We start from the raw sequence: 20,086 nt of genomic DNA, 5'->3' as shown, positions 1-20,086 counted from the left end.
GTGTGCAGATGCATTGTGGCTTTAAGCTCCGCTCCCTGTTATTATATTGAGGGTATGATTTCATATAATAGCAACAAATAATGAACGAGGTGTGTCAGACAAACAAGATTTCTTTATTAAACACCATCAGACTCTCAAAACAAGAAAGCTTTTTCACATTTCTTTGGAAAAAATGACTTGAAAAGAGGCCTTACATCAACTCCAGTCCATCTACAGTATGTTCTACTAAGTGCCAATTAGCATTATATGCTATAAAAGTATTTTCTATTGTGACGGGTAATACAGGACATTTTGTATTTTGTTGATTGATTGGCAGTCAGATAATCACAGGTTTTGTCAGTATACTGTGTGATGTTTTCTTGCTTTGGCCTGCGGTGAGAGGACAGAAAATGTTGAGACACATATAGTGATGTTGTGGTTCACGTTCAGCAATTTACAACCCCTCACCCACGTTAGCCACGAAGAGACCTCTGTCCACCTTTTTAGATGTTGAAACTAATACAGAATATACCACAAAAGTAGGTCACTACTGAGTGAAAATAAATTCATTCATTTTCACACAAGGCCAGAGACAATTGACATTTTCAGATCTTTGTACAATCTTTTACCTAGAATGCTTCGCAGATACTTTAGTTCATGAGGTTCTGTGTCTCTTGTCTAATCTAAGAATAGAAGAAGTCAAAGTTGAAATAGCAAGACAAAGCGGCTGACTACAGCAGAAACATCACCCTCTGCTAACTCAGACTGAAACCTTGTGGTCTGTAACTGAGGTAGGGGTAATTGTGCAATTTGAATACGCAAATGCAGACATATAATAACTATAGCAAGAACCTTTCTGAAAATTAGTTTACTGGGTTAGACAGTATGTAACAGCTTTAGATATTCTCATGTTGTCTCCAGCCAGTCATTTTAATTGATTTCTAATCTTGAGCATATAGCTACACAATCTAAAAATAAAAAAGGTTATATGCCTCAGAAGGAACTAAGTGAAGGTTGATGGAAAGATTGAAATGGAAAGTGTGATTGGGTGGGTTGGTGGTTAGGGCAAATGTTAGCACTAATTTGTCCATCTTGCCTTCATGTCTTATCTTTTCTGAACGTGAGAGCAAATTTAAATGATGTAGTCTTGTCAAATCTATTTTGAATTGCACACATTGTCCTCTAGTTTTGATTCTGTTAAAGTGGTAAAACCTCACAGTTTATGAAGTTGCCAGGAAACTAGTGGGAACTATATATAATGAGTGCTTTTCCCTGTGAAAATCAATCTTTTTCATATTCCATTCAGAAAATGGACCATAACATATAACCTATAACAGTTCAGATTCAGAATAGGTCAATCATAGCAGCTATGGTAAAAGAGGGCCTTTATACACTGTTGTCCATAAAGTTGAAATAATTGTTTACCTCTTTTCATGAAACTATTCTGAGAGTGTCATTTATTCATGATAGATAAAGTGTGTATCTAAACTGTATTGATCAATCTCTCTTAATAAACAGTATCACAGTGAAAATTAAAATAGGAATAAAAAGAGGAATGTGTCTAAAAACAAAGCTTTTTACCAACTTTTAACAACAGTGTATAATAGGTATGTTAATGTATAATGAGAAAGGGGAGAGCTTACAAAGTTCCACATGGTTATTTAGTGACCTAATTCCCTATTTTGCTGCAACTCTGGAGCAGATTAGTTGAAAATACATCAATTAACTCCTACATTTAAAAGTTTCCTATTGCAGTGATGACTAATATATTGTGAACTTCTTTATATTAGCTTGAATATCATGTTTGAGTTACATTACTTTTAAAATATTCCAATCTATATGGAAATCTGAAAGGTGGACACTAGGTGGCAGCAGAGAAATATCAGGATGAGGGCATTGCACTGCTGTTTTTGCAGTAAGGTTTGACAAATGCTTGCTGATCATTGCTCATGTATTGCTCTAAATTAATCAGAGAGGTCACATCTTAGATAACCGTTAAAAAAGGAAGCATAAAGTCACATACGTTTTTGGTAATTAGGGTGAATATTCCACTGATGTCTGTCTGGGAATTTGGGATGTGAAATCATTTTGTATTTTCAAGACTGAAAAGATAACTTTAGTAACTTTGTCGGAATTATATTGGATTATCCTGTTTTCAGTGCTTTTATTGTAAACAAGCTGTTCTTAATGGAATACATCCTGTGTGTCTGCTCAGGGAAGAAAAATATGCACCCTCTCCTCTCTGCACATCCTCTGCTCACAGAGGCTCCTGACAGGTTCAGATAACAGATGCTCATTCATCATGTGATACGGTACACCCTCCTTTGTCAACTCTCCACAACAACAAACCCTGCCTGCAGGAAACATGCATAAACTTAAAAAAAAATCACCACATGTAGACTTAAAGTACAAAACAAGAGGAGTAGGGATCATTAGTTTTTAGATTAACAGCAGAGAATATTCATGCCACAGTGCTCTACTTGCAGGTAACCAGGATATTTGAAAAATCCAATCATGGACACTAGCGTTATTACTATCTAAGGAACATAACAAAAAGCCTTAATACTGACAAAGAAGTGAACTAAACATGGAAGTTTCTGTGCTGAGAGAACAAAAGTGATGACAGGTTTCTGTCCACGTCTGAATAAATGGGACGGCTGGTTCCTGCTCTCCCCAAAAACACAATGTTCCCTGATAATGTATCAGATAATCTTTCATTCTGACAACTCTTATGTAACTGTGATGAACTCATGCACACACACACACACACACACACACACAGGTACAACATACAGGAAGATCACTAAACATAGCAGAGAACATGTTATATCATACCAGACAGACTTAAGCACAAGAGTTTAAACTTAAAGACAGAGAAGACAGACATGAATACATACATCCATCTATTACCCAGTCCAACAGGGTTCCGTGGGCAAGATCCTCTCAAGTGGAAGTAGTGGAGAGGTGGGGTGCGGTCTGTACAGGTCATCTGTCCATCACACAGGGACAAACAACCATTTACAATCAGAAGCGTTTTGATAATGTCAAAAATAAAAATAGCTTCATCCTGTTTCACATTCAGTTGAAAAGAATTTAATCATCATGGTGACATGTTATCTAATATTGCCCTTCCTGGAGGTTAATTATCTGGAGTCATGGAAATTACAAAACATTGTGAAGTAATGTTGAAGTCTTTTACCTGGAGGCCAACACACACAAACCGACGCCTGTACAGGTGAGTCTGTGTTGAATTCAAACATTATAACAATCCTTTTAATAATCATTACATAATAGAATGAGTTATCTTTATTATATAATAATAAATAGTTGTCTTTGTGTTGGACAGTCCTTAGTGAATGGACCCTGAGTGTCAAAGGTCACATTTGTTTGACAAGGGTCTAAAAGATCCGAAAAATCAGATAAAAAAAAAAGCAGATGTGCTAATGTGTGTGTGTGTGTGTGTGTGTGTGTGTTCACAGGATGTCAACCTTGTCCTTGGTCTCTGTTTGAGCCAGGAAGAGGTTCAAGGAATGGCCACCAGGATTTGGGATTATTTTTAACACACACACACTGACACCGCTCACAGTAATTATTTCCTTCAGCCCCAGGATGCAAACATCACAGACAGAGCTGACGAGTTCAATAAAATGAAATAAGAAAAGTGTAAATAACCACGGTACACACTGTGTCACAATAGTTGAGAGTTATATATTTGTTACCAGCCACTGCTCATACACTTTGTGTCACCATGGAGACAAGAGATCAATTAGCAGTGGGGTGTCACCACTCGGCCAACCATGAGACCACTCCAGCCTCCAAAATACTCACCCTCAATGAGTCACAAGAGGATGTGTCAGTGCACTCACTGCAATGATAGAAATATTCAGGTTCCTCATTAAACTGAAGAGCTAAACACTACTTAAAATATCAAGGTAAAAGTCGAGGTAGTCATCCAAACTTCAAACAATCCAAACTGACTGCAAGGGATTGGCCTTGCTGCAGCAGTAGTGACACCTGCTGGTTGGTTAGGGCACCTACACTCAGGGTCGATCCTCATCTCCTCACTTGCACGGTCGTAAAAATCATCTACCTGCAGCTGTAAATCCAGTAGTTTCAAGTCTCTAAAACTAATTTTCTATACATATGTGTTGTATATAAAACTGTTGACACACCCTAGTTCCCTCGCCCGTGTGTGGGTGTATGTTTAACCCTGATGTATAGCTTCCTTGTGTGTAGACAAGCACACATCAATCACACATTCACTGCACCAAAACATGCCACATGTATCACAACTGACAAACTGAAAGATATATATATATATATATATATGTATTTTCCTGTTGGAAAGATAAAAAGCAAAAAAAAAACACAACTCATTTCACTTGTCTCCTCCTCAAAATGTTCTCGACTCTTAGTCTCCGTCTTTTTCCAGTTTGTTGTCAGCCTTTCTTGACCATAGTGTCTTCACAACTTACAGGAAGAATGAAAATACTTCCTAAAATAGCCATTTTCAATCATCTCATACTTAATTTAGTTAGATCTTGGATCTTAGGATGGATCATGAATAACTGCTCTAACACACACACAAAACAAAGCTGCCTGTACATTCTATAATAACTAGTTCTTTAAAAGAACTACAAACACATCATGTATGTATCACACATGCATGCACTGCTGTAAGTTTAAACTTAGTATAAATTAATATTTTTAATTTGGTGGAGGATGTATGTGTGTTGGTAACAGAGACAAAGGGGTCAAGGTGGGACAGACAGGAAATGGTGGACAAGTACAAAACGTCCTGTGTGGGAAAAAAAGCGGGTGCCTCATCTTCCCTTCGTGTGTCTGTTGTGAGTGAGCTTTTAAGGGGTCTTAAAGTCAGGGGTACTCTGACTTCCTGACACAGACACACACACGCACACACACACAGACTGGAGTCCCTAGATAATCTTGTCCCAAGCAGCGTATCCCATGGTTTGTTTCCTGTCATCTATTATATTATGGTCAAATGTGAGTGACTCTACAAATAACATAAATATCAGTACATTAAGTACAGAACATTTCTAAAGACCCTGCACATCATATCTAATAGTAAATAACAAGCTTGATGCGTATTGTTAATAGTTTTCATGCTGGTAAACCTCCTTAAAATGAACATAAGTTATGAATGAGCCTCTGTGAACCTGCATTAAGGGATATCCATTTTTCTTCCCAGACTGTTATCTTCTACACCATTTTTCATTTGTGAGAGTTAAATCCAACATATTTGTGTGACATTCGTAAAATTCCTCAAATGCACCTCTTAGATAAGAAGCAAAGTTAAAAAAAAAAAAGATGTTATACATGTATGTAGAGGAACAACGCTCTCCTGAAAACAGGGTTCCTCCTGGTCATGCTGAAATCATTCAGCCAAATCATTCAGGTTTCCAGCTACATTAAAATCATTTAAAATGGGATTTTTTTCCTTTACATTGAATTAGCATTGTGCCAGCAAGATATTACTGCATTAGTGATGAACCAAATATTGACAGTGCTGTGTCTCTGAGAACATACATGAGATGATTGAAGTCAAATGTGGACACAAGTAGGTGTTGTTTTCAAAAATAAACTCAATACTTAGTTGAATAAATGAACTTTATTACACTTCGGGGTGTTTATGTTGACAGAGAAGCAGTGATTTACAGAATTAAGCAACACACCATCTTTAAAAACAGACAAAATACTGCCACACCAGTGTTTCTACTGTAGTGTGTTCCCCGCTACTCAAGGTTTCATGTCATAGTCTGTCAGGGCATAAAGCGTGAATTTATTTTAATGAGACTCCACATTCAAAAGAAAAAAAGGAGCCTCTTTTTTTCTTTTTTAAACATCTAACTGTCCCGTCAGGCTCTGAAATATAACGCAGAATTATGTGGGATGATACATGGAATGCAGTCAGTCTTCATATGTACATTTGATATACAGTAACAGCACAGACACACAAGGGGCATAAAATGGAAATATTTCAGTTCTGTCTCACTGTGTGACTCATAAAACACAAGATTTTTATATGGGGAATCCAATGTTAGCTAATTGAGTGTTATTGTGTTTATTACATGAATACAATTTAATTACATGAAACAACAAGAAGTTATTATTAGGTTGCACTAGATGACTTTTAGAATAACAGCCAATCAACTTCCTGGAATCCTCACATCTCTGTAGCTTGTGCAACATTTATGACTATTAAAAACTAATAAAGGTGGTCAGATCCTTACATACAAGAGCGAGGATGTGCACATTCAGCATTAGTCCTCACAATACATTTACACTGAGCATGTCAGCACACTTGAGTCCAAACGATACCCATACATACGACACTTTGTTATAGTCACAGTATCAGTTACATGTTAATGAGATTCAGAACTACTTATAATGAGACAAACAGACAAACCACTTTTCATTTTTAACTTCTCCCACACTTCTTCCCCCTTCAATGCAATTGGTCGATTTCAGCGTGACAGTAAATGAAATTCCACATAAACACCAAAAGCAGCACGTCACATTTTTAAAAATTAGATCAGGCCAATTTCTTTTTATAAGCATTTTAATTCTCGTGTGTGTTGCCTTCTATACACTTATGCTTGTGTGTATTCTTTGACCAGCCTCCAGGAAGTCTTTATAGTTAGTTAATGTGTCACTGTGAAACTAAAGTTAGACTAGGGCTAGTCTAATGTTTTAGCCATCATTTACTTCATAGAGTACATTTAATACAAAGATCATTTTCAATGGGGGGGAAGCTGTCTTTTTGCATATATATATATATATATATATATATATATATATATATATATATATATATATATATATATATATATATATATATATATTCTCGGCTTTCTTCTCGTCCTTCTTCACTTTGACACCTCTCTTTTCTTCCAGTAGTTTAACCTTATATATTTTTTTGTATTCCAGTGTTTTTTGCTCCTATGCTCTCAGTTTTAAATACAAATTAGGACTCAGCTCTTTTGTATAATGTTCCAATATTTTTAAAAGATCAAATCTTATAAAACACTTTTTTTTTACTGTGCAGTAAACATCACTTAAACATTTTTAGCTTAATGTTAGCCTGAATGTGACCTCTTAAGGTATTTGTCACTTGAATTAATACTACAGATAAAAGCAATGCATTTCTAATTTTTGAATTTTTGCTGAGTGATTCTTCTGGAGTGCAGGACAGGGGCTACTTGTATGTTTTAGCAGATAATCTTACATTTATTCAGGTATTTTCCTCTTAGAGGGAGGCACCAGGTGTGCGGGCAACTCGGATGGTAGTTCGTGTCCCTCCAGTTTCACCTTTATCAGGTGATTGGCCAACGCAAACTCCTCATCATCGAGCATCCCGTCCTTATCTATATCTGCCAGTTTCCAGATCTTTCCCAGGACTGTATTAGGCAGTTTGGACTTCACCATCTCCTTCTTGGCGTTAGCTCCGGTCACCTTTCCATTGACTGGAGATAATGTATAGAAAATCTCATCGTATGCAGGTTTGTCACGCGCTACGACCCACTCTGCTTCGTCAATGCCTTCGCCGGCTCCCTCGCCATACCCTTGGCCGAACGGGCCGTCCAAGGTGCCGTCAAATGCACCGCCCTTCACAACTGGGTTCGGCCGCTGGGTTTCCTCTTGCCGTACCAGGACCATTAAGCCAGCAATGTCATTGGCTAGCATGTCATCGACTGCCTCCAAGAGTTTGGGTTTCAGAGGTTGGAACTTGTTGAGATCCTGAGCTTGGAGCTGGTCCTGAAAGACAAACAAAACCACAAGTTTTCAGTTTTTCTCAAGTCACAGACGTATAATCTGAACATCATCTATAAACAAATTCAATTTTCAGTTCACCTGCATCTTCTTCAGATTTGGAAAATCTCCAGGTGATATCTGATGCTCTCTTTCGATGCGTTTGTAGATATCCCCCAGACTGTTGATCAGCTCCTTCTTTTTGTTCTCTTTCCCAAACACAGAAGGCATCTCTTTCTTCAGTGAGCTGATGATATAAGCATGGACCTGCACATGGAGAGAGAAAGATGCAACTGCAGCAACTTGTATCAGAAAATAAGTAATAATAAGTAAGTCCACAGTTTTTTGTTGTGGTGATTATATTACTTTTTATACTTTTGAAAAAAATGGCAACCATGGATTTTAGGGACACTCTTTAATCAGACAAGCCATCCACTAAATCTCTCAGATAACATTGCTAAAATAATGGGAAAGCCCATATTTGTTCAGTTGCTGTGGTGACGTGTGTCCACTTCATGTCCTTGAAGCTCATTACACAGTACACACACACCCTATCAGCTGTCAAACAGGAAACTGCGCTCAACTGTTCTCAGATAAATATGACTGTGTTTGAGGGTTTGCATGTGCACATCCTCTGTATTTCCATGAACTGTCGGTGGACAGTTGCTCTTCATACATGTCATGATACGGGAAAAGCATAATAATTCACTCAACAGAGCATGGTACGTCTGCTTCTGTTAGTTCTGTGATGGGCTTTGTCAAGGTTAACAGGTGGAGAAGTGACGGAGCAGGAAACAAACACACACCTGTGATTCAACAATTTCACATGTCAGCTGTACAGTGCCGACGTGTCATTGTCACATAGCTTATGACCAAGTGTGAAATGGTGCACACAAATCGCTTCCAGGTGTTCCTTACCTTGGCCAGCCTTGCCCTCTTAATCAGATCGTTGAGTTTTCTGAGAGCTGCATTTCTTGGTAGGGACTGAATGTCCTTAAATAAGTCCTGCTCCTCCGCTTCAAAGAGCTTCCTGTTGTCGGGAATCAACAGCGGGTGGGACCAAAATGAACCAATATATACGCGTACCACCTGTCGGAGACGGAGACAGGGACAAAATCAGCAGCAGGTTGTACCAAATGAATGCATTAATTCAGTTACAGTAAAAAGTCACCTCTTACGCCGTCACTATTGTTAATAATTTCTCTTATGGGTTGGATTTTTAAGGTTTGAACAGCAGACAAGAACAAACGATGCTGTTCATCCGTTTCTGTGGTTTACTGTACCTCAGGGGTGTTCACTATTTTCCCCAGTGACCACATCAGGGCACCGTACACTCTCATCAACTGCTGGGTCTCTATCTGGTCAGCCTTGTTCAGCACAACTCTGGAGACAATAACAGCAGAGAGCAGTGTTTATACTAACAGTACACTACCCACATTAACATTGTATGCATACCCAGTTACTAATTAACAAGTAGCTTTCAATGAATTGTCCAGTACCTGATCTTGTCTTCATGGTTCTTCAGGGCTTTTATCACCTCAGAGAATTCATCAGAAATGTCCAGTTTGTGGGCGTCAAACAGTAATATGATCCTGTCCACTCGCTCTGCAAACCACTCCAGGACAGCCGCAAAGTCGTAGCCTGAGAGGCAGAGGAGAGGGGGGAAACATTGATTCAAGTGTAAAATACATGTTGACAGGAAGGTATAATATAAAGTGAGGTTATGGTTGACCACAACAGAAACTGAAGACAGACATTTTTTAGGCTATTTCTAAACAAGTTTTTATAGTCATGCTCGATCAGCATGATCTCTCAGAAGTGCAACATATTCCCCCAAAAGAAATACAGATGAGTGTATGGGTGTTAAGGAATGACACCCATACTGCAACATTCTGAGAGGAAAGAATGTGTGATGAAGATACTAAACACTAAATAATGAAGGAGAAACTATAGGTCCTTTTTGAGCTATTAAGCATCATAATAGCATCGTCATAAAAAAATGCATCATAAGTATAATGTGAACACTGCATGTTGCATGACAGAGGAGTAATGAGTGCAGGATGATTTAATGCCTCCATACATTCTTTGTTAATGCATAAATAAATGAAGTCAGTGATTGAGTCTGTCAGTAGGAGCCAATCAGTGACTCCTTTGACTTTCTATCCCACTCAAGGACACAGTCTTACCTGGAGGAATTTCACCGGATATGAGGGAAGAACAAAGAACAAAAGGGGAGGACGAGGGATTAGTGAGCTGTAATTTCCCCACTTACAGTGAAGGGCACAGGACATACAGTGAATGAGTTACAGCGGTGATTATTATTAACACATAAACAACCGGGAGGCATTTTGTCAGTTGTTAGTAGGCAGCACTTTGTTAAAAAACGAGGGAAGGTCAAATGGATTTTTTTTGAAGCCATGTTTGTAGAAATTTCCCCAAATCTACAGACACAGCTGAGATAAAAATCCCTTTTACATACTGCACTGCACTGCACTGCACTGCACTGCTGCTCTGCCCACCAGAGGAACAGCTCCAACAATGGCTATGTTAAAATTCCTACACCAAGAATGATGAAAGAAAATCGCCATCTTAGAAATAAATGGAAGATCCGACATAAAGTCCTCTCTGGGATGTGAGCAATACGTATGTAAAACACAGAAAGTGGTTTGTGGCTGTGACAGAAGGCACACTGCACCTTTAGCAACACTATGGAGTGTTAGGAAAGTATAGATACCTTGATGTTTTGAATTCTATTATTGGATTATTCTTCACCCAGAGCACTTGTCACATGTTGTGAGGACAAAAAAACAAATTTAAGCACCATTATCAACCCGTGTTGGGCTTTATGTTTCATATGCAATACAACATGAAAGGATAAATCATTTAAGTGTGGTAAATCTCGTCAAATTTGCGGAAATAAGTATGTGTAGAAAGCCAATTTGGGCTTGAGAATGACACCAGATAAAAGCTCTGTGACCTTTAAGTTTAAAATAAGTTAACAATATTTACTACTATTTGGTTAAGAAAAATGTAAAACTATTGCTTATCAAGACACTCCTGCTACAGGGCAAAAAATAATATGCATTTTTCAAATTAACTTAAAAGTTTCCTCAACCATGATGAATTTGGCTTAAATACCAAAGTAGAGGTCATCAAGTGTTGATTTCCTTCCCCCTTACCATGTGACAAGAGCGGTGAAGAACATGTAACAGCTCATAAATTCTTCAAAGTCAAGATATCATTTTGTTTATTTGCCTTTTTGCAGCTGGTTGAAGGCCAGATTTAATAAATACAATACCTCCATAGGGACATCTATGCAGGCAGCTATAGCCTGAATACTCCTCATCTGTGCACACATACACACAGACAAATAAACTGCAACGCATCGGAAGAAAAGTCATCACAGCAAACCAGTCACACAAATGAAAAAATGTAAACATACAGGCTACATGACAGAGAAGCAACACAAAGATGGATTTGGGTGAAAAAAAAAAAGAACACATAATAACACCACTCACACAGTGACCCCACATCACCTCACTGCGCTGTTTGTTTGGTTTGACAACACGTTCATTGAGCACTTTGACCCACAAAACAGAAAGTAAAATGGAGCTGATGTTCATCTGTTTCAGTCCAGCAACTTCCAGATAAACTACAACCAAAATTCTGCAGGTGCTCATGAACCATTCAGTCTGTTGTTTCCCCAACAGGAAAGTAAGAGATAACAGCTCTTATTAAAAGTGATCTGCCACATTCTGAAGAAAACCCAGATCCCAGCAGACCCCGCCCTGCTATGATGTAATGTGCTAAACTCAATGACCAGAACATGATCTTGCACAAGCATTATATTACATCTATATACTATTAATTTAATAATACTACACATATCCCTAAACCAGGGTATGAAAGGCTGTTATTTATATGCAAGTAAAAATGTTACAGTTAGAATTTTAACAGTGTATTATGGTCCCAATGATATTCAAAGAAACACAAATCCATCAACTTTTTTGTGTTAATTGTACAGTTGTTATTGGGATTTCTCCTACTCAATCACACCTTATCTGTTCAACAGTAACAGACCTCATTCATGCTCTGGCTGACACACTTATTGATTCACTACTATCAGTTAGTTTGAGCAGTTGTTTTCTTACTGAACAAAGATTAGGGGAGAGAGGGTGAATGGAGGAAAGAGTAAATGATGACTTTCTTTAACCAGCTCCACTCCTGTGAATGCTGGCGGTTGGTATGGCAATGCCACCTTGTCGCTTCGGGAATGCCTGCCATGCCATCACAGTGCCAGAAAGAAGCCTAGGAGAAGTGTTTCTATGTCTAAACGTCTCTTCACATCGTATTTTAGTTCACACCACAATGGATCTGTGCGCTACCAGTGTGCTGCTACTCTTCTCAAATAGAATTAGATGAGTTCAATACCACAAATGCAGCCGAAAATAACATTAGGCAAACAGCTGAAAGCAGCATGGAGGCCAGTGCTTAGCCTCCTCAAACTCATCACAGACTGTAAAGGGAAAGAGTTGCCGACAAAATACCATCACAGCTCCTATTGGTGGTAATTGCTAATACAACCTGTCCCAATGGAACACTAGCAACGTAGCATCTGAGTGTCATGTCCCCATTATTGTAGCTGGAGCTAATAGTCTCACTAATACTGCTATTACTGCAGAGCAACAGCACTTGGGAATAAGTGTTAATTGTCCCCTTTCACACTGAAGTCAAAAGCCTGATGCTAGTGGGGTTTTTTCGTTCACTGTGACATCTACAGTGTGGCATTGTTGCTACGCCCATTTTTATAAAGTAATCCAGTGTCTATTTATTCCTCCAATTTGCTGCAATTTTCTGAAATGTGCCCGTAATTAGAGCTGCTGCAAATATCTTCATATGAGACTATCAAAGCATACTGTGGCAACACTGTGGAATGAAATGTACAATACAGGGAAATCTACAAGCCCCCTTTAATGGTTTTATGGTTCCTGGGATGCATTTTGTGTTTAGCAATCACTTTGAAAATAGTTCCCACAAATACTGCATTTTTTCCAGAGTCAAATCCAAAACATATGTGACTGCTTCTTTATGCTCTTGGCAAATTTTTTGTGCCTTTATTGCACAGTCGACAGTATAAAGGCAGACAGGAAGCAGATGCAACATGGAGCTGTGATAAATGATGGATGCTGGACTTATAGCAAACTCTTCAAGCATTTAACTACTGGGTCCTCTTAGATCTGCAGCACTGTTGACATACTATTTCAGCGCAGTGAAATATGTTAAATATGTGTGTGTGTGTGTGTGTGTGTGTGTGTGTAAGCAGATTCACGGCTCATCTTTTTGCCGCTGCTTCCTGTTCTTTGAAATGAATGAAGCATAATCCTCCTGATAGCAAAAGCTAAAATAAACACACACACACACAAAATGTCCAAAGGAAATGCTGACATTGTGGTTCAGGGTTCAGTGGGACTGTGGGGGCTGCAGCTGAATGGGACCAGTGAACAAAAACTGACACACACACACACACATGCCCACACTAACATAAACAAAGACAAATAAAAGCGCGTGCTTCTTACCTCGACTGATTCTCTGTTTCTCTCCAGACAGAATCCCTGGCGTGTCAATGACACTGATGCTTTCCAGCACAGGGTTTGGAAGCTGGGCACACACGAACCTACACACACACACACACACACACACGAGAGGACAGTACAGAAGTGTAAACCATTGTGACAACAAACATCTTCCCACATCGGACCTATACCTCCCCGACCCTCTCTCCTCTGTCTCCCCTATCTCTCTGCTGTCCCTATTTTACTGCAGCTGAATAAATAAGAGGTTAACAGGTTAGCGGCCGCCCTCTTTAATCCCCACTGACAGGCAGCATTTCAGCAGTGGTGATTCTTCACAGTGAGGACACTACCGCAAAGAGTTTTTGGCAGTTTTCTTTTTTTTCCAGAAGGATGAGTCTGCAAAGATGACTGGCTGTCTCTCTCTCTCTGTCTCTCTGTCACACACAGACAGCCATTAACAGAGGAAAAGCCTGACCAGTGAGCAGAGGGAAATTCAATCACACAGGAATGTAGAGCTGTGGTGTGGATTCTCACTTGTACTCTCTTTGCTCTTTCTTCTCCAGTGTCATCCTCAGTCTTTCCTTCTGTGTTGACATACTTCACCTTGGTAAAACATTTAGTCTTTTTTTTTTTTTTTAATGGAATCACCTCTAATTATATCCAACACGCCATCAGTGCATTTCAACTAAACCCTTTGAGTATTTACCTGTTGAGAAATGCATTTCCAAATGCATTCAGCTTCCTAAAGGGCTTCTTGGGGTCAACCACCAAAGCGTTGCCGGGTACAACTCCTTCTGTGTCGCCGTGCATCACCGCGATGAAGGAATCTGTGGTGGGTTCGGGGCCGATTCTCATTCCAGGAAAATCCTGCTCCAACAAGTAGCTATCAGTGAGATAGAAGGAAATGGTGTTAAACCAAACAAGATAAGATTGGATTTACTACACAGTCTGTAAGAATAAATCAACCATACATCAAGGCAGTGTTGGTATGTTGACATAATCCCTAAAAAAGTGGTACCTGGGACAAAAAACAATGGTGTAAAAGACATGAGGGGCCATCACAAGACATGTTGATGTCATTCAGATTGCTAAATTAACCTGCATTCATCTATTGGCAGCTGGACAGACGTGGATTACATCTGCAGGCTCTGACTTTGAAAGAAACCCTGTGTGCTTTTTCAGAGCGATTATGAAAGGAAATTGGTCTGGAATGGTGAGACACAACTGAAAAATAACCAGAGAACAGGTCTGCCTTGAATTAGATGCTGCTGGAACAAAGATTTGGGGGAATTTTACATGATCGTAGGACTGGATGACTGCCAATCGACCAGTTCCAAAATAAGCAGGATTAAGTTTTCAGCTCACCACACAGACCAAAAAGGTGAGACAATGATAAAAGGACTCCTGACAGATATGTGTTTAGGTTATTGTTTAAGTCAAATGTGACCAAACCACAATCCAGATTTTAGAAACAACAGATGTTAAACCTATACTGAGGAAATGAAGCTTATTATAACACAATATTTGTGTAGCTCTCCCTCACAGGACCTCTACATGAACAGAAATGAAGACAAATGTATGGTGACCTTGGAGACATACAATAATATTTAAAAAAAATGATGTGCAGAATTATGTGTGTGAACAAACTTTTACCTTTATTCGTAGCAGCTGACTAACATCTTGCATATTTCGGCAGCGAAAGGCTAAATCTTCAACTCATGTGTGACATCACACATGTTGCTAATGAAGATTAGATGCGTTTCTGTTCAGTTTCACAATCCCAGGAATGTTAGCACAGACCATAAAAAAGAGGCTAAAAGAGATTTACGGCTAAAGGGGTCATATATTTTAAGTGTGAGTGTAGGATGTGTGCACATTCTAAGTGCTGCCAGATGTAAGGATGGTTCCCTTATAGATCCTGCACATACACACACACACACACACACACCTTGTCAAAGGAGCCAGTAGTGCCTGGTAGAGCCATCTCTCTGCACACGTGCCTGTCTGCATAGTTGTGCAATGCATGTGGACTGCCATGTGCATCTACAAGACTATAAGTTTAAAATCATAGAAAATGATATTGTGTGTTGTGCAGTTGATGTTTATGTCTATGTCATATGATGAATTCTGTAGAATTTGTTCATTTCTTGACAGTAACCATCATATTGGCAATTCACAGATGCAGGGTTAGGTCTTGTATGAGGTATGCAAATGGCAACAACCGGCCTTAACATTAAAATGACTAAGATGTGTTGGTGTAACCACCAAATGTGATGCAATAAAGTCAGCAAACTTAGGAGAAGTTAGAGCCACGGCTGGCTTGTGTGGTCTGCTTTCGAGGTCATTTTATAGTAGGTCTGAGCTTTTTAGATTTGATCTGGCATAAGGATGCATGCATGAAATAAATGGCAGGTGGTTTCAATGTGGTGGCTGATCACTGTTCTGGTAAGGACTTGCATTTTCAGAGTGTCTGCAAAATTAATGTGAGGCAGAGGAAATCGATCGATTCAAAAACTGACGACAAGCTCTGAATAGCTGTCAAAGGAGAGAGACTGTATTACCCTCCCTCAGCATATGGTCTTCCATGAATTTGCTCCTCCTTTTGATTTCCAGACTGACTTTTCTATTAATAGCAATATGATAATAGTAAATATAATGTACACTAATGTGACTTTTAATTAGAGGCACAATTATTTCCAAGCACATCCCAAGTGTAGAAAACAGCAGTGCCTGGAAGCCCCCTGAGGTATAAAGTGAGAGAGCTGCAGAGAGCGGAGCAGCTCTGATCAAGGGTTACTCAGCAGTTTGTACATTCTGCACATTACTGTTACAATGCTGTTAGTGTGGGGTCAGGCTGCTGACTGGGGGTGTTGTCACCGCAAAGTAAGTGGGATAGAGAGAGGAAGAGGAATCAAACAGAACAGGCACAGAGAGAGAGAGAGAGAGCAGGGATGTCTGCATGGCCAGGTCTTACAGCAGGAAGTCACTAACAGCATCTAACCTTTCTCTGGCTTTCAAAGCCCACTAATTGCCTGCTATCCTCTGCAAGTGCATGTCTGTGTGTTTGTGCAAGACAGGCGAGACGTTAGCAGCAGCAGCAGCACTGCGGCTCAAACAGGACTCAACACTCAGCTGCTAACATTTCTCACTATCACACACACACCAGTTCCTGAGATACTCCAGGTCATATGCTTAGAATTTGCAACACAGCTTCATGTTTATTATTTTGTAGTTTGTCCACAAACATGGGTCAAAGTTGTAATTAGTTTAAATCACCAAATACGTACATGCAACTGATCCTGTGAGGGCAACTGTCTAAATGAGTCCAATCAGTTTAAAATCAATGAAAACAAGCTTGTGTACATTTTCTCCATGATGTAAAGAGCCATTACGTAGCCTCAGGGTGTGACAGCTCTGCATGAGTTCTGACAGTGGGTTCCTACATCATAAACTGTCTACTACAGTTGAAGCTTTGACAAATGATGGTGTGATCAGAAGAAAATCCCTCATGATTACATAACAAGAAATGTCCATATGGACGTCATAGAGACAGAGAGAGAGAGCATTAAGTGTTTTCTCAAGGGGAAAAAGTTATTTACACCACACCCTTAAGTAAGTAATGTCCCATGTCAGCCTGATATACACACACACACCTCACATGAAAATGCTGCAAAAGCTTGTCTCTGTGGGCGATTTATGTTGTGGTGCCATCATTTTATGGATTATGTAAAGTTTACAGAGGTGACTATTCTTCTTCTAATCATTGTTTTCTTTTCTTTCTTTTTGTTTTGTTTGGAACAACCATCCTCTTGCTGTCAAACTGCTTGGAACGGTCAGTTTAGGGTGTGCCAGCCGCTCCCCTTCTATCTTTCTGGTGTATCTTTATGTATCTGTGTGTGTGTGTGATTCCCTCTTTTTTATTTAAAGCCCATCCCGTTGTGTTTATGTGCAGTTATGTGCTCACCGTATGAAGCTCGTCTTGCCAGTGGAGTACTGTCCCACCAGTAACACCATAGGTTTGTTGTCAAAGTCAGCATCCTCCAGAGATGGCGAGTGGAACTCGTGGAACTTGTAGCTCTCCTCCAGCGGCAGGAGTTTAGTCTTGTAGAGTTTCTTCAGTCCATCGCTGACCGTCTGAAAGACCTCTGGCTCCTTCTTCCTCCTGTCGTCGGTTCCGAGCCAGCTGAACATTGTTGCCGATTGATGAAACTAGTCAAGCCTCCAAATACGGCCCCTGGGGGGGGGGGGATCAGATTTTTCACTTAAGGTAAAGCCTGATGTGAGAGAGTCCCACTACAATTTGAAGATGAGCTAATTTCCAGTTAAAATATTTTGAGTTTTCAGCAGGTAAAATGTCCACGAAAAGTCCTTCTTGGAAAACAGAAGTTGGAAATATATTCTCTATGTAAACGAAATATTAATTTCTGCACTAAGTGGCTAGTGACTGGGCTGATTTTAAAATCTAGTCTCTGATAATATCTACAACTAAAACACAAAAACATAAACAGCCGAGTCCGTTTATCCCCAATTTATATCTGACCCTTCAAGTGCACTCTCATCATCGAGTCCATCGGGCCCCCCTCCTCCTCAAGTCCAGGCCACTTTATGCTACACGGCCAAAATAACAGTGCGTTTGTTGTTGTTTACCTAATCTATTTCCGTAAACAAACACTGTCTTAATCAGCCTAAATCGCTCTGCTGATGCACACCATCATGTTACCGCTATTTAATTCCGTCCGAGAGGTAACAGAGGATTCCCAAAAAATGATGCACCGACCTGCTGTCACAGTGCAGCCGCTGTTATTGTTCAACTGCTCCCGCTCTTCTCCTCTCCAAAAAAAAAACAACCCAAATCCTCCTCCGAGTCAACAACCCTTTCTGTCGATTTCGAGTTTAAAAACAAACAATCAAACAATATGAGCAGCTTATTTATCTAGAGCCGTAGGGTTATTTTCTGTCACTGCACGGTGCTGAATGTAGCAGCAGCTGAGCTTGTGACGCTCCATTTAAATGCCGAGTCGAAGGAAACCCGAACCCGCCGGAAGTGCCCAACGGCTGGCAGCCCGACCCACCGCGGCCCCGCCCAGTGATGCGGGAGCTGCTGCTGCTGCTGCTGAAGCCGGCCAGGACGGCGCCATATTGGATGAGGACAGATTAACTGGAGTGAAGGCGAGATCCCAAAGTGGCATTTGGCAAAGTGCCTTGTTGCCTTTTTTTTCTTTATAGATAAAGAATCTACAGCTTCAAAATATTGACATATAAGAGATGTGTGACCGACCTTTGCAGCGCCCTGTGTTCATTCTCATTGGTGACACCTGCCTCTAGCTAAAGAGCTGATAGAGACACCTGCTGGTCAGAGTGGGAAATTAATTCTTAAATTATACTTAAAATGAAATTATTCTTAAATTAAATTAACGTAACGTGTATCTTTGGGTGGAGCCGGGATGCAGCAGTGGCTCATGTTAATGTCATGGATTATTATTATTATTATTATTATTTCAGCCTTTAGGGGGCGCGATGTGATTGAAAAGCAGCTCCCCTGTGTCCCAGTAGGGGCGAGATCCCAAAGTGGTATTTTGCATTTTTAAGAAATGCTACCAATGAGTATTGAATGTTGAAATTAATTACTGCAAAACGGGCTTTTCTTAGGCATTTTGGCCTTTCTGAGTATCCGTACCGTAGTACCGGACGTAGTCGCGCACCTCCAAATCTTCGGAGCGGCTCACTTAACCGTGTTTTGGAAAACGACGTCTCACTTGACTGCAGTCTAATTACCGCTATGAATGAACGTTTTTAAACAGTCAATATGCATTTATGAACTAAAACTGAATAAATTATTATTTATACGTTGTATGTCTAACAAACCTAAACCTACAATATTAACATAATAAAATATAATGTTATAAACAACTCTACATTTGCACATTTACATCTAATCTGTATCTACACACGCTGCACGACAATCACTCCAGAACTACTCCATCAAATGTAAAAAAAATATCAACACAAGCACAAAACAATTCCATCAGATTCCATCTAAAGATCAATAAGATAAAGTAAAAACAAAGTTACATACTAATGATGCTGCGTCAGGCGTGAGACATCAACTATTTGCACTGTAACTAAACTCAGTGGCTCCAACTTAAAGCTGAGTTATCCATATAACCTCTCTCTGTCTCCATGGTAACATGATGCTCTAGCTAAGCAGCTGGGATTATGCAAGTTCTTCATTGTGGGACTAATAAAGGTTTCTTAATCTTAATTCTTAAATAACCACGCCATAGAATGCGGTGAGTATCTGTTTCTAAATAAATTATATAAATAAATCTGCCTTTTTTTTATAACAAAACACCTACACTAACACAATATATGGCTCCAAAACAGCCAGGCATGGTACTTTAAGATCGGCAGCAAGAGGGGCAAGCCAAATACCACTTTGGGATCTCGCCCCTATACTGAAGACACAGAGGAGCTGCTTTTCTATCACATCGTGGCCCCTAAAGGCTGAAATGATGATAATAATAATAACAATCCATGACATTAACATGAGCCACTGCTGCATCCCTCAACTCAAAGCCACAATTTAAGGATTCCCACTCTGACCAGCAGGTGTCTCTATCAGCTCTTTAGATAGAGGCAGGTGTCACCGATGAGAATGAACACAGGGCGCTGCAAAGGTCGGTCACACATCTCCTATATGTCAATATTCTGTAGATTCTCTATCTATGAAAAAAGGCAACAAGGCACTTTCCCTTAAAAGT

At 39.7% G+C, this 20,086-nt stretch overlaps 1 protein-coding gene across 2 annotated transcripts; it reads right to left on the bottom strand.

Annotated features, from left to right (window-relative positions):
* Positions 1-6,849: 6,849 nt before the first annotated feature.
* Positions 6,850-18,325, bottom strand: ehd3 (EH-domain containing 3). 2 transcript variants are annotated; one of them, XM_028397310.1, is made up of 9 exons: positions 18,103-18,325; positions 17,290-17,559; positions 14,032-14,208; positions 13,329-13,426; positions 9,252-9,393; positions 9,036-9,135; positions 8,671-8,841; positions 7,855-8,019; positions 6,850-7,758 (listed from the first exon to the last, which is right to left on the bottom strand). In XM_028397310.1, exons 2-9 carry the CDS (start codon positions 17,514-17,516, stop codon positions 7,231-7,233), a joined length of 1,608 nt encoding a protein of 535 aa, XP_028253111.1. In that variant the 5' UTR covers positions 17,517-17,559; positions 18,103-18,325; the 3' UTR covers positions 6,850-7,230. The 2 variants fall into 2 exon arrangements, with proteins under 2 accessions (XP_028253111.1, XP_028253110.1); XM_028397309.1 differs by having other exon boundaries at positions 17,290-18,325.
* Between the last annotated feature and the right edge of the window lie 1,761 nt (positions 18,326-20,086).

Source organism: Parambassis ranga, chromosome 24 (genome assembly GCF_900634625.1).
Source record: "Parambassis ranga chromosome 24, fParRan2.1, whole genome shotgun sequence".
Taxonomy (NCBI): Eukaryota; Metazoa; Chordata; class Actinopteri; family Ambassidae; genus Parambassis; species Parambassis ranga.
The sequence above is the reverse complement of the archived record's forward strand: the minus strand, read 5'-3'. Positions and strand labels throughout refer to the sequence as shown.

Coding starts and splice junctions, on each gene's coding strand:
- ehd3 (XM_028397309.1), bottom strand. CDS start 17,516: ATGTTCAGCTGGCTCGGAACCGACGACAGGAGGAAGAAGGAGCCAGAG. Junction 9,394..13,328: donor GAAACAGAGAATCAGTCGAG/GTAAGAAGCACG, acceptor TCTGCCTCTCAG/GCTACGACTTTGCGGCTGTC. Junction 8,842..9,035: donor AAATAGTGAACACCCCTGAG/GTACAGTAAACC, acceptor CGTCTCCGACAG/GTGGTACGCGTATATATTGG.